At 38.1% G+C, this 13,476-nt stretch overlaps 1 protein-coding gene across 1 annotated transcript in view; it reads left to right on the forward strand.

Annotated features, from left to right (window-relative positions):
• The first annotated feature begins 251 nt into the window (after positions 1 to 251).
• LOC109434256 (short-chain dehydrogenase/reductase family 16C member 6-like) overlaps positions 252 to 13,476 on the forward strand; it is a 29,596-nt gene continuing 16,371 nt past the window's right edge. The window contains exons 1-3 of the mRNA XM_088799424.1: positions 252 to 384; positions 3,447 to 3,793; positions 6,193 to 6,324. Coding sequence (XP_088655550.1) covers positions 3,473 to 3,793; positions 6,193 to 6,324 — 453 coding nt within the window. The 5' untranslated portion in view covers positions 252 to 384; positions 3,447 to 3,472. The remainder of the gene's footprint in view (positions 385 to 3,446; positions 3,794 to 6,192; positions 6,325 to 13,476) is intronic.

Below are 13,476 nucleotides of genomic sequence, written 5' to 3' on the forward strand. Positions count from 1 at the left end.
GAAAAGAAAAAAGTATTTCTGTTTTCCTGATGTAGAAGTAAATATTTTAATATAGCTTCAGGAGGGCTGATGATAATGGCAGTTTTATGCCTATAAATTAATTTAAACATGTGCTTTCACAGGTCACACCTTTCCCTCAGATCACTGTGGGAGTTGAAAGTACAGGATACATGTCACATGTTGCAGTTATGTAAACATGGGTGAAACGCATATAAATTCTCATGGTTGACACGCCTTCATCTGGCACCCACAGAGGTAGCAAAAGGCGTGGGAGGGCAAGTAAAACCAAAATCACTTAAGAGGCAGCTTCTAGCAGCTGACATGAGCTGTGTATGCTTCATCCCCTGTGAGAACTCATGCCACTGGAGTGCAACATTTCTGCAGGTAAGATTTAGGTTCTTTGGCTACTCAGGAGAAAATATTAGATGCCTACTCTGACAGCCAGTTTCTCTGGGCACAGTTTAGTGCATTTCCAAAATTGGGGCATGAGGTAATTTTATTATCATCTGCAATGTCTATTCCTTTTTTCTAATTGTTTTTGTTCACTTTGCTGACTTTTGGCAGCATGAGGGGAAGAGGTGGTAAAAAAAGACAAGGGAGAAAGGCAAGAAGGAGCTGAGGGAAACCTTCTTGTGGGCTGGGCTGGGCTGGGCTCAGGTGAATGCATGGATTTAATCCCATGACAGGCTCCTACTTTTACCAACAGCTCAAGAGAAAAATGGGACTCAGGTAAACTCCTGTGCAATCCCCTCTCCCAAGCCCTCCTCAGCAATTTCATAGCTGAGGCAAACTCTAAAAAGTAAGAGAAAAGCCTTCAATGCTTGCCTGCTCGATGTTGTCTTTATGGACGACTGGCTATAAAGTCAGTGTCATTATTAAAGAGTCTCTTGTGCCAATGACAGAAATCAATATTTGAATGGCATTTTACAATTTACACAATGCTTTGTTATATTTGTTGTTTTGATGGGTTTTTTTTTTACCTTCCTGAGAGTCAGATATTTGTACAACTACTTACTCCATTCTCACAGTCATCCTTTAGCCTGAAGCACTCAGGCAGTGCCTGAAAAATGAAAGGAGGTCCTGTAAGTCAAAGCCCGGTTTATTGAAAGTTATTTAGGGAACTTACATGTGTAATGGTCAAAGTAGCAGGCATTCTAGAATCATAGTCTGGGCTCAAATCCCACTTATATGCAGGAACCATGCACCCCTTGGCGAATTATGTATCTACCTGAGTTTCATACTTACACACAGGGCTATTTGGAGGATTAAATAAAATGAGGCCTGGAAAGCAGAGTACAGTGGAGTACTTGATAAATGTTTGCTCGTCATAATGTTCAATGCTTTTTCTTCTAACTGCCTGGTTGCCACAACTGCCCAAGGACCCACCTGGGAGTAATAGTCTTTTCTGGCCTGTGCTTCCTACATGCAGGGCTTACATGTACTTTTCTCCTTTGTTCCAAAATTGAATGCTTTCAGCAGCCTGAGAGTGAGGTCTTTCCGTTCAGGTAACATTTAAACAATGAATGGTTGGATACATGTCTAAACTCTTGTCCTCAGAATGGTCTCAAAGTGTAACAATGTGTTGCTGAAATTTAATAATTTTTATGAAAGCTACTTGAATTTCTTTCAAGACACATCATCTACTTTGAGAATAAACTTTCTCCTACAGAAAAAGTATGAGGAAAGTCACAATCTTCTCCTGCAATCCAGAATGCTTTCTCCATCACATTTGCATTTATTTTTAATAGATGATATCATTTCTTTTCATAATCACAATACATATACATGTTGCCAGGATTGTGCCTAAGCCAGAAAAGTTTCTATAAGCTTGGAGAGGAAAGTGAATTTTCTTTAGCTTGATGTCTTTCCTGATTGTAAACTTCAAATGTGCTTTGACTCATAGTGAACATTAAGATAAGTGGAAGTCCCTAAAATACTTTCAGGCATGTGGTTAATATTCTTAATAAATCCAAATGAGTTAATGGAAGAGCTCTGTAATGCCCTTACTCCTTGCTCTGTCCTAAAGGCAGGCTTCCCAGGATTTTTCTTCCCTCCCCAAATCCACATATTTATAATAGTGTTCTGGCAATAACGCTCTTTTAATATCATTTCAGTGGGAATTTCTAGCAGGTCAGGGCTAATAGCAAGACAAAGGCAGCCTGGATCCCTCAGTGTCCTCTCTTGGGACTTTGGGATACCTCAAAATTAATTCCTGACTTAACATGAAATAGATGCAAGACAAAGATAATTCTTTTTACCAGATTCAGCTTTATTCCCCTCTTTTTGCTATATTTCTTAGCATTTGACAGCTTGGACAGCGAAGTCATCGTGTGGGTTCAAATTCCATCTTCACTTTTATTAACTGTGTGACCATGGGATAGTTTGCTTTACCTCTTAGTAACTCTGTTCTCCTAACTACAAAATAGGGCAACTCTTGCAAGAGTTAAATGCATGTGGAGCACTTAGAACTTCTTGGTTTACAGGAAGATTCCATATGTATTGATGCATTATTATTATTATTATTATGACTATTATTATGGTACTAGTGGTTATTTCTTCAAGCAGCTGTGGTCTGTTTTAAACTGGGTTTTGTAGATATCCCCGTCTAATTTCCACATGAAATGATTGTGTAAGAATGTTCAAGTGTAACAAAATATGATTGTCAAAAATCAAGGATGTGTCACCAGAAATAAAAAATGCTCCATTGTTTTTTTAAATGGTGGGTCTGGGAAAAAAATACATTAGCTCCAAGAAAAGCCTATTCTAATGGTAAAGGCTTGGACTACAATGCAGAAAACCTCTGTCCTTAACCTTAATGTTGCTTATTTTATTAGTGACCTTGAATAAAGCTACTCAATCTTTTTTATCTCAGGTCCTCACTATAAAATAATAACTATGCCTGCTTTACTTTCTCAGAGGGATATTGTAATGATCAGGTGAAACTGTATAAAGGTTTTTATTGTTATGATGTTATTTTATATTATTGATCAATTGCCTAATGAAAAGCAAATTTCTATTAGATATGAGTTCATCAAGTGAGTTCATATAATAGAAAAATCACTGAACTGAGAATCCAGTCTTGGTTTACTAGTCACATTAATGTTGGGTAAGTCAAGACTCAAAGACCTGTGCCTTTAATTATAAAGCTGCTCTAGTAATCTGTGAGGTCACAGATTACTACCCACAGGTCAAATTACTACCACAGATTACTACCTATAGGTAAGAAAGTGCCCTGTCAATTGGAAAGATTCTTGTTAACATAAAATATTTTCATAGTTATTATTTACATAATTTAAAAATTCAAAGATTTTAGAAGCTGTTGCTAAAATACATATTTTGGAGAATTAATGTTTCAAGGGTAAATACCATTGTACTAACTACTTCACGTGTATTGCAATTGTGATAATGTAATGAATTTATCATGAAGTTACCTTTTTTCTTACCAGGACAATCTTTTCTTCAGTGAATCAACATGGATGTGGTTTTGGATACCTCCATATTTTTGGGAAAATTTCTATATTATTTTCTAGAATCTTTAGCTTACAAGATAATTCCCAAGAGAAAAAAGGATGTTGCTGGAGAGATTGTACTTATAACAGGAGCTGGAAGTGGACTTGGGAGGCTAATGGCCATCAAATTTGCCAGGTTGGGAGCTGTTTTAGTTCTGTGGGACATAAATGAAGAAAGCAATATGGAAACATGTAGACTGGCCAAAGAAAAGGGTGGTGTGAAAGTATTTGCCTATAAATGTGACTGTAGCAACAGGCAAGAGGTCTACAGAGTTGCTGATCGGGTAAGTTGATTGGTGCCCATCTTAGCTTCTATGCCCAAGAAAAATATTGCATCTAGTATGAGCTTTTACAAAGAGAGGAGGAGAACAGGTTGTCATAGACTTCCCCCAAGAGCTCTGTATGTGTCTTGCTTGATTCTGCATGTCAGATATCTGACTTTGTAGCCTCCACAAAGGGCCATAGAATAAAACAGTGGAAGTGGAAATCTAATGAGGCTTCTGAGTTGTTACCCAACTGCTTTTCTCAGAGACTCATTTACCATCAGGAGTCAGCAGAAACGAGGACTAGTCTGGGCTTTATTGCTCATTAGATGTGCAATTTTTATTTATTTATTTATTTATTTATTTATTTATTTATTAGCTTCAGGTGTACAAAACAATGTAATAGTTAGACATTTACACCCCTCACAAAGTGATAACCTCCCTCCCCCAATCTACTACCCCTCTGACATCGTATATAGCTGTTATAATTCCATTGTCTCTATTCCCTATGTTGTACTCTACATCCTGTGACTATATATATATATATATATATATATATATATATATATATATATATTAAATTATAGTTGACATTCAGTATCATTCAGCTTCAGCTTCAGGTGTACATTGCAGTGGTCAGGCATTTATTTACACCTTCCATGAAGGTAAGACAAGTGCCCATCTGACACACTACAAACTCCTTACAACATTATTGATTATATTCCCCAAACTGTCTTTCATATCCCCGTGGCAATCTTGTGGTTACCAATTTGTGTTATCTAATCCCCTTACCATCTTCCTCATCTCCACCCCCCTCCCATCTAGCAACCCTGTTTTTCCTCTACATCTGAGACTATTTCTGATTAGTTTGTTCATGTATTCTACTCTTTAGAGTCCACATATAAGTAAGAACATATGGTATTTGTCTTTTTCCATCTGACTTATTTCACTTAGCATAATGGTCTCTAGGTCCATCCATATCGTTGCAAATGGTTAAGATTTCATTCTTCTTTATGGCCAAGTAATACTCCATGGTAGTTACCTGTCTTCTCTAGGTCTTGGACAGGATGACAGCGACCATTAGGTTTTTCTTAAATATTCAAGAATGTCTTATATCAAAGAGTCCAACTCTTTCTCAGGCTCATGTTTCTCCCTCACAATTGGTCTAAGATGGAGCACTTGCACACGCTGATTCCCTCCTCAAGCCAATGGGATGTCTCTCTTTAAAAGTTAGCCTCTCCTGCATATCTTCCTCTGCCTTGCATCTCCCAAAAGTAGTCTAACCCCTCAGCCCAACCTCAGCTCAGCAATATTAATCATTTCTGTCATGGCTTGTTCGACTTGATTACACCAGGAGCAATATTTACCGAATATGTCCCAATCATATTATCTGGAAAGCTCAACACAAAGCAGTATGTGATCCAGAACTAGAAAATCAAGTCAAGGCAGGAAGTGCTTCCTGTTCAGGAAGAGATGGCTGCATCAGCACAAAAGATCTAGTTCAGGGCAAAAAAAAAAGAAAAAAAAAAAAAAAAAAAAAGGTATTCAAATTATTTAAACATGCAAAGGTATTCAAATTATTTAAACATGCATCATGCTTTGCTCTTGGGTCCAATTTGCCGATGTTGCCAACAAAGCCATAATTTGAGGTAAAATGGTGAAAGAACGGAAAACAGTCCCTGCAGTGTTTCCTGGAGCACGCTTTCCTCCGAGTAAGGCTGGTGGTGGATCGTGAATTATGCAAGCAGGCGAGGTAGGCAATGCAGAGGGAAAGGGGAAGAAAATAGCTGTAGCACAGCTGTGGACCTCAGGGAAACATCAGCCTCGGACAGGAATTAGATCTAGGGAGGTCTTTTGGACAGAAGTGCACAAGCTCACAGAGGTCTCTGGGCAGTGGGCCAAACACATCTGTGTTTGGGATGTCTTCGTGCCAAGCACTGGCCAGGCTCCAGGGGGATAGGATGTGCTCCTGCTACCCGATTCACAGAAGAGTCAGGAAGAAGGCACTAACAGAAGTGCCCTCACCAGGCTGAGGGAAGACCTAACTGTCATCTGAAGGAAGACATCTGGAGGCACACAGGGAGACACCACACATACAACACGCCTGGCATTAGCAATAGGAGGTAGAGAAAAAATGTTGCAATATTAGGTCATCTCTACACACACACACACACACACACACACACACACACACACACTCACGATTCTTTAAGCAAAACTGGCAAATCACAGTGTTTTTTAATATAATTAGATCATAAAGTTACTTTAAAATTGTTGGTTTTCTATGTGCAAAAGCAAACAAATATCTAGTTTTAAAGAAACTCCCTGAATAAAATGAGGGAAAAAATGATGACCTGGAAAAGTAAATATTAAATTGTACCACCCCCAAATGAATTAATGTTTGCCTCATTTCTGTCCAGGTTAAAAAAGAAGTCGGTGACGTGACCATCCTCATTAACAATGCTGGAATTGTGACGGGAAAGCTGTTTCTCAACACTCCAGATGACATGGTGGAAAGATCATTTCTTATAAATGCCTTGTCTCATTTCTGGGTAAATCTTCATTCTTTTTCATTTTCTTTTCTTGATGAGAATGAAAACTCCATGTATTTCTGTAAACAACTGTTCAGCCATTTATCTGTAAATATATCCTTTGTGAGTTTCCCATTGATAGGCTAATGACCTCTCACCATGTCCAGGTTTCACCTTGCCACGTGCTCAGGCTAGTTCTTGCCCTCTTCCAAACTCTCAGGGGAGGGCCCTTCCCTCCACCCTCTCTAGTTTGGTCCCAAGACATGCTAAACTATTCAGAAATCTTCCTACCAAAATACAAACAGAATGTGACAGCCATTTCTTTTTGGATAAACAAAAGATATTTAATTCGTTCATGAGTGAAAGAGGAGCTTATGCAGAAAGAAAGTGGCTATTTTCAGAGTGGTGGTTTATTATGTCCATGCATGACTGGGCATCATAGCAAAGGAAATGAGCTATAACTGTAGCTAGGCACTGCTCTAAGTTCTTTTCCTCCACATGGCAGCCATGGTACCATTTTCATCCTCATTTTGCACATAAGGAAACTGCAGCTCAAAAGGTTTAAATGACTTACCACGGTCCTGTAACTGCTAAGTGATAGCCCAAGCTTACAGAAGGGAGAAGCAAGAGAGAAGGGAAGGACTCTTTACATAAGAAGGAGAATTAGTAAATTTATAGCTCAAAGGTGCCTTCCTTTAGGCCTGTAGTGTCTAGACCAGCACTGTTGTGTAGAATTGTGATAAAAATGTTCTTTTTCTGTGCTTCTCAATGTGGTAGCCACTAGTCACCCATGACCATTGAACACTTGAAATATGGTTGGTGGGACTGAGGACCTAAACGCTTAATTTTATGTAATGTAATTCATTTAAATGCATATTTAAATAGCCATATATGTCTAGAGGCTACCATCTACAACAAGGCAATGCTGGAAGATGAATACTAGGAGGCTGAAGGAGACGTGTGTTACCAAGGGAGTTTCCACCAAGAGGGCTTCTGCTTGACGCTATGATAAAAATGAACAGGCACCAGCAGGGGCAGGGCATTCAGGAAGCACAGGTGGCTGGAAATGGACTTTAGGAGCCATGGGGAAGGGAGAGAGAGGAAGGGCTTCAGTCCTCTGTGGCTCCAAGGATAGGCCCTTAGAATGGTTTGCTTTAGGTTTCCCAAGCTCCTTCTTCTTTCCACTCAGTGTTTCTATACCTACTCTCTGAAGTCCTCAGAACTATTTCCTTGACCTTCTTTCCTGGTCACTGGAAAGCCCTACGGGAGACAAACAAATCTTTTTCAACCAATATTTAGTGAACACCTACCACAGTGCTTGACACACAATCGGTGTTCCATAAGTATTTGCGAAAATCACTGATTTCTTTCCCTCCCTCACCCCACCTCAAAACTTCTTTGGGGAAGGGAAAATACTACCTGGCAAATAAAGCTAGGGGCACCCATATCTAATCACACCACAAATCTAGAAGCCATCCTTGATTCTTCCATTGGCCTAATGCCAACATCCTTGGCTCTCCCTACAAAACATGCTCAAGCGCATTCATTTCTCTCCTTCTTTGCTGTTAGCCCTGGTCCAAGACATTGTTACCTCTTGTCAGCAGTGCAACATGGCCTTCCATCCTCAACGCTGATGTCTTCTCACCTGTCTTCAGACAGGAACAAGGTGATTGCTAACCAAATCATCTCACTTCATGCTCAAAACTGTTCAGAGCATTCCAAATGCACTTGGAATAACATACAGTTACCTATCAAGGCCTGTAAGCCCCTACATGATGTGGCAATAGCCTCCTTCATCTGTTGCCCACCTCTTACTTTCTCTACTTTCTGCTCACTTTCTATACTCCAAGGATTCTGAGAAGACCCCATGGAATATAAAGCTCTTTCCGATATGAGGGTCTTTACACAAGCTGATCTTTCTAACAAGAATATTCTTTCTCCTGCCTCTTATGTGGTGGTTCCTTCTCATCCTTCAGGCCTCATGAAGTCTCTTAACTTGTACCTTGATATTGTGTGTTCTAATCTGTTTGGCTTGATTCATTTACATAGTTGCAGTAAAAGGTATTAATAAACATACATAGCCTTCTTGTTGAATGTCAACAAATCTTGAGAGATGATGCTGAGCAACCATTAAAACCAGAGAATAAACTTCCATCTGAAAATTGTGGAAGGAATCTTCCTTCGCCTCCCAAAGATTTTGTTTTTTTTTTAATTTTTTAATGCTCTTATTAGCTCATGTGTTCCAAGGCTACAGAACCAAAACCAAAAAATGTCTCCACCAAGTTTTGCCAGTAGTATTTCTAATTATGACAGATTTCCTTTTTCTTGAGGTACCTCAATCCTGCCAAGGTTTCTGGCCTGCCAGGAAATGACCTTCCTTAACATCTGTAAAGCTGGGAGGGCTCCTGTAAGCCACAGAACAGTTATCAGTCCAGCTTCCTGGAAAGGCAGCTTAGCAGGCATTTGTTCCACATATGAACTCTAACTGCTATATCCCTCAAATGTGGTCTTGTCATATATGATAAAATGAAACATATTCTTATATATGACACACTTGTGCTCTTGTTGCACTAACAATCTCTTTAATTACATCCTTGTAAGAATAAGGCCTGATTCTTATTGAACCTATAAAAATGAGTACATGGCCATGAAAGAGGAAGGATCTCAGTAAGTCATTGTAATAGAATTTGCTTGTTGCCCTAAGTAGATTGTGGACAGGAAAATTAATATTTTTCATGTTATCTATAAAAATGGCTTGATTATTTATGGATGTATGGCAGTTAGGATAAGTCAATGTCTTTCCATATATTTGTCTAAGCTTAACCCATTATGAAGATACTCATCTGAAATCCAAGTTCAGAACAAGAATCACCACCATCCTCACATTCCCTGAGGATTTGTTAGTTTATAATCTACCCTAGGATTCCCCATAAGATACTTTTCTAGAATTTTGAAAGTAATGGTTGGAATGAGGTACCTTTCAGAGTGTTTCATTGCAGCTTGCGTAAGTATAGCTTCCTTAATTGAAGATTAGAAATAGATCACAAAGGAAAAAGCCTTCTTCATATGCCCATAAGAAAATAGAACACTGAGCACATTTAAATTTTCCTCATTGATTCCATAATCCAGCCCTGTATAATTATTCCTGCTCTGCTGGATCCTGGTCAGAGTCTGCTTTCATACTGTCAACTGCTTCTGGTCTAAAGAGGCCCTGGTGGGGCCTATGGAGTATCCTCTCACAGTGGCGCTGTCCACTCACACGGGGTGGCTTGCACCAATGAGCTGACTGCCTGGCACCGTCCTTTCCAGCGTAACTTTTAGAGTGTCCTGTTGTGCTCTGTCTTCCACAGACACAGTTTCTGGTGTTGCACCAGATCCTTCAGACATGATGAGGGGAGCCCATAAACTTCCTGGTGAGGACATATCTGAATGGATTAGATTAATTTATTTCAGTAACTAGAAATATCAATTGGTGAAAGTAGAACCCTCTGGTAGAGGTGTAAAACATAACTATTTCAAACAGATCTGATTAATCATTGCAATGAGAGCTCTGACAAATCCCCAAAGCCCTTCTCTCCACCCTAGCAAGTGTACAATTTCTGATGGAACATATTTGTGTTAGTAAATTTACTCAGGAAGGTTGACTTTCTCTTTTTACCTGACAACTTTCCCCACATTTCCTCAGGGTAGTTCCTAAAACAGGGCTCAGCTAATGAAGAAATGTGGTACATACCAAATAGACCTCATTGTTCCTAGCATCTCTGATGCTACTGATTGCCATGTCATGATTTCAGCTAAGGGAACAGGCCTTGGGTACTTTGGTCACCTAAAAAGTGCCAAAGATGACTTTGAATGCAATGATAACCTCCACAGTTTTATTTTCCGAACAAAAACATAGCTGAATGATTGTATGGGATAACTTAATAGCTAGAGTGACAATACAGGTGGTTTCTTTTTGAAATAAACCTAACAGAAGTTAACAGTATAATTAATAAGAGACCTAAGAGCTTTAAGATGTGACAAAGCTTTGTCCTTTGTTTTAGCAATTCAATAGCATGATAAAAATTAGCTTAAGAGTTCAGAATATTCTGACAAGAATCTCCACTCTCTGAGCAGATTATACAAAAGTAAAGAATAGCCTGTTAATACCAATTGTTTAAGCCAGACTGAATATTCCAAAGCTAATTTTAAGCTCCCAAATCCCTAATCTTTATCATATATACATTTATTTTGCTTATTAATTTTAATATGCATTAATATACATATGATCTGAAACATAAAAATATACATATAGCTATATAATAATATCATGTTTAGCTTTCAACTATAATGTTAAAATATAATTAACTTTGCCATCATATTACAAGATATAGTATATGCCACATTGAACTTACCTTCTCAATTCAAGTTTTACAAAAACATGTCAAAACTGTGTTAGTTGACTCCATACCTTCGCACTATGACCTTTAATTTTTTTTTTTTTGGGGGGGTGAACAGTGTGTACTCCCAGGCCTTTTTTCCAAGTCAAGCTGTTGTCCTTTCAGTCTTAGTTGTGGAGGGTGCAGCTCAGCTCCAGCTCCAGTTGCCGTTTTCTAGTTGCAGGGGGCGCAGCCCACCATCCCTTGCGGGAGTCGAACCGGCAACCTTGCGGTTGAGAGCCTACTGGCCTATGTGGGAATCGAACGGGCAGCCTTCAGAGTTAGGAACATGGAGCTCTAACCGCCTGAGCCACCGGGCCGGCCCCAAACTTTAATTTTTTTTTTTTTTTTTTAATGTTTCTAATTTTTTTTTTTTTTTTTTTTTATTAATTAGTTTCAGGTGCACAAGACAAAGCAAGCCAACCTTTAATTTTTTAAAAAAACTTTATGCATCACCAAAGATTTCTCATAAATTTACCCAACTTGATATTATCCTAAAGTCTTCAAGTCATTTACGTGGACACTCAGAGTAGCACAATCACTGAAAATATTAAAAGGTTCTCAAAAAGATGACAGCAAATAATTGTAAAAGAGTGCAAGTGGAGTAACTAAGTGCAAACAATTGGCAGAACTGTCTGAAGTTCAAAACTGTCAATACTTTTTTTAACAATAAATTCATCATTTGTTGTAATTCAATTTAACTAAACACACATTGCAATCTTCATAACCTAAAATGTTTCGTGGCAAAAATGATAACTTATTTGACCCATGACCAGTGTGAAAAAATTTAGGAAGTTCATTAATTAGGCTTTTCCTGAGAAAAACCAAGTCTTACATCAAATTCAATAAAATAAAATCAAGCAAATCTGATGCTTTTTTTTGTATTATATCTCACAGGTGATAGAATCAGAGAAAATAGCTGTTTATCAAACAAGTCTCATTAGTTCACAGATTTACCTTGATTATGAGTAATGTGTAAACCTGAATCAATATATAATTCTCTATTAAGTTCCCTGGTTAAAAATGAGTTTTAAAAGTTTCATTAATACATTTTTGATGACTACTTGCTCACCGAACACTTATTTGCATTCCTTTCTCTTCCCTTTAATGGTGGATATCTACGTAGTAAGAACAAATGATGGGTTTCTATGATAAATTAATCTTATAGAGTGTTCTTAAAGTCCCTCCATACATAGAGCTATAAACACAGACAGACCCTTGAAATACCTAGTCACTTTTTCTCTGGGAAGGAAAATTTTCTCAGTTGGACACAGAAAACTGGTAGCAACTTTAACCTTCGTTCAAAAGCAAATACAAATACAGATACATTTGAAGAAAAAATTAAAAACCAACCCTGGTGGAGAAAAACGAACAAAACTGAACCTCCTGCAAGTGATTAGACCCCTGTGAGTAGATAACTGCTCACCCTGATCATTTTAAATTTCCCCAGTGTTCAACCATATAACAGACTGCTATAGGCCACAACTATCTTTCCCTTTCATCTAGGGAGTTTCATTGCCTCAACCCACAAAATTCCTTATCAAAAGTAACACTGACACATACCTTCAATTCCATTACTCAGCTTCACCTTCTTGAAAGTTGACAAACTTCCAGATACTCATAACGACGCTGCAGCTAGATCTCCATAGACAGGCTTCCAGTCCCTAAAAATTCTCATCAGGTCTACCAGATGATTGCCCTAAGGATGCCCACTGAGGCCCAGGCTGAATTTTTCACACAGTTGTTCTAAAAGACAATAACCAGCTCTTGCCATTTCTAACTAGCCTGCAGTTAGAAATGACTCATGTAACAATATTTTTTAATTTTTGAAAAACAAAGATGTCATCACCACAAGAGACAGACATATAAAATGCTATTCCACTTGAACATGAAATGTCAGAAGAGACCCATTGTCCGTATCTAAGCAGAAACTCATCAGTCCATTCAGTAGTTCTGGAACAAGGTTAGTGACACCAAAATATCTTGAAAGTAATGGTGACATTCTTTGATACAGTAGCTTCTCTCTGATCTACTGGTCCTTATAGGTAAGCACATCTCAGAAGACTGTCCAAAACTCTTAACACAAAATTCTGACTTTGTTAAAATTGTAAATCTCATAGAAATAGATGGTGAGCAAGTTGTCTGCCAAGGTTTCATTTAACTCATTTTTGGGAGAACCAGCCAAATAACACAGCTGATAAATTGATGATATAAGGGATTTGGATTTGTATAGTCAATGAAAGAGAATGTTGAAATAAGATCACTAAATTCTTACCTCTGGTATTATTTTTTCTATTAAAGAACAACAAAAAATTACACCTATTAGTTTTCTACATGTGAACCTCTAATTTAACAGGATTGGGAAATATCTGGGTCCTAATACTTAGTGAAACACAGTTACATTGCCAAGATAGTTAGATAAACCTCGGGCAAAATTATTTAAAAATCCTCTAGTACTTGAAAGACACACAATCATCTCTTTGCCTTATCTCCAAGTTTTGGATTATTATTTCTGAGTAGAGGTGAGATAAAAGAGCCCATTATCAGGAGAAAAGAGAATGGAAAAGTTCCCTGAGAGAAACTAAGCAGCACAGCAGTAAGAGAATCGGGACTTTTTCAAGGCGTGGGAACTTAGAACACTGAATTAATATCTTACTTGAGAATGAATGAGTGAATTTTATCAAAATAGTTAAAAATATATCTAAGTCATGGTAGACAATTCCAAAACACTTTATTTCCCAGAGTGTGTTTTCCT

Source organism: Rhinolophus sinicus, chromosome 7 (assembly GCF_057876585.1).
Source record: "Rhinolophus sinicus isolate RSI-liver-muscle chromosome 7, RSI-T2T, whole genome shotgun sequence".
Classification (NCBI taxonomy): Eukaryota; Metazoa; Chordata; class Mammalia; order Chiroptera; family Rhinolophidae; genus Rhinolophus; species Rhinolophus sinicus.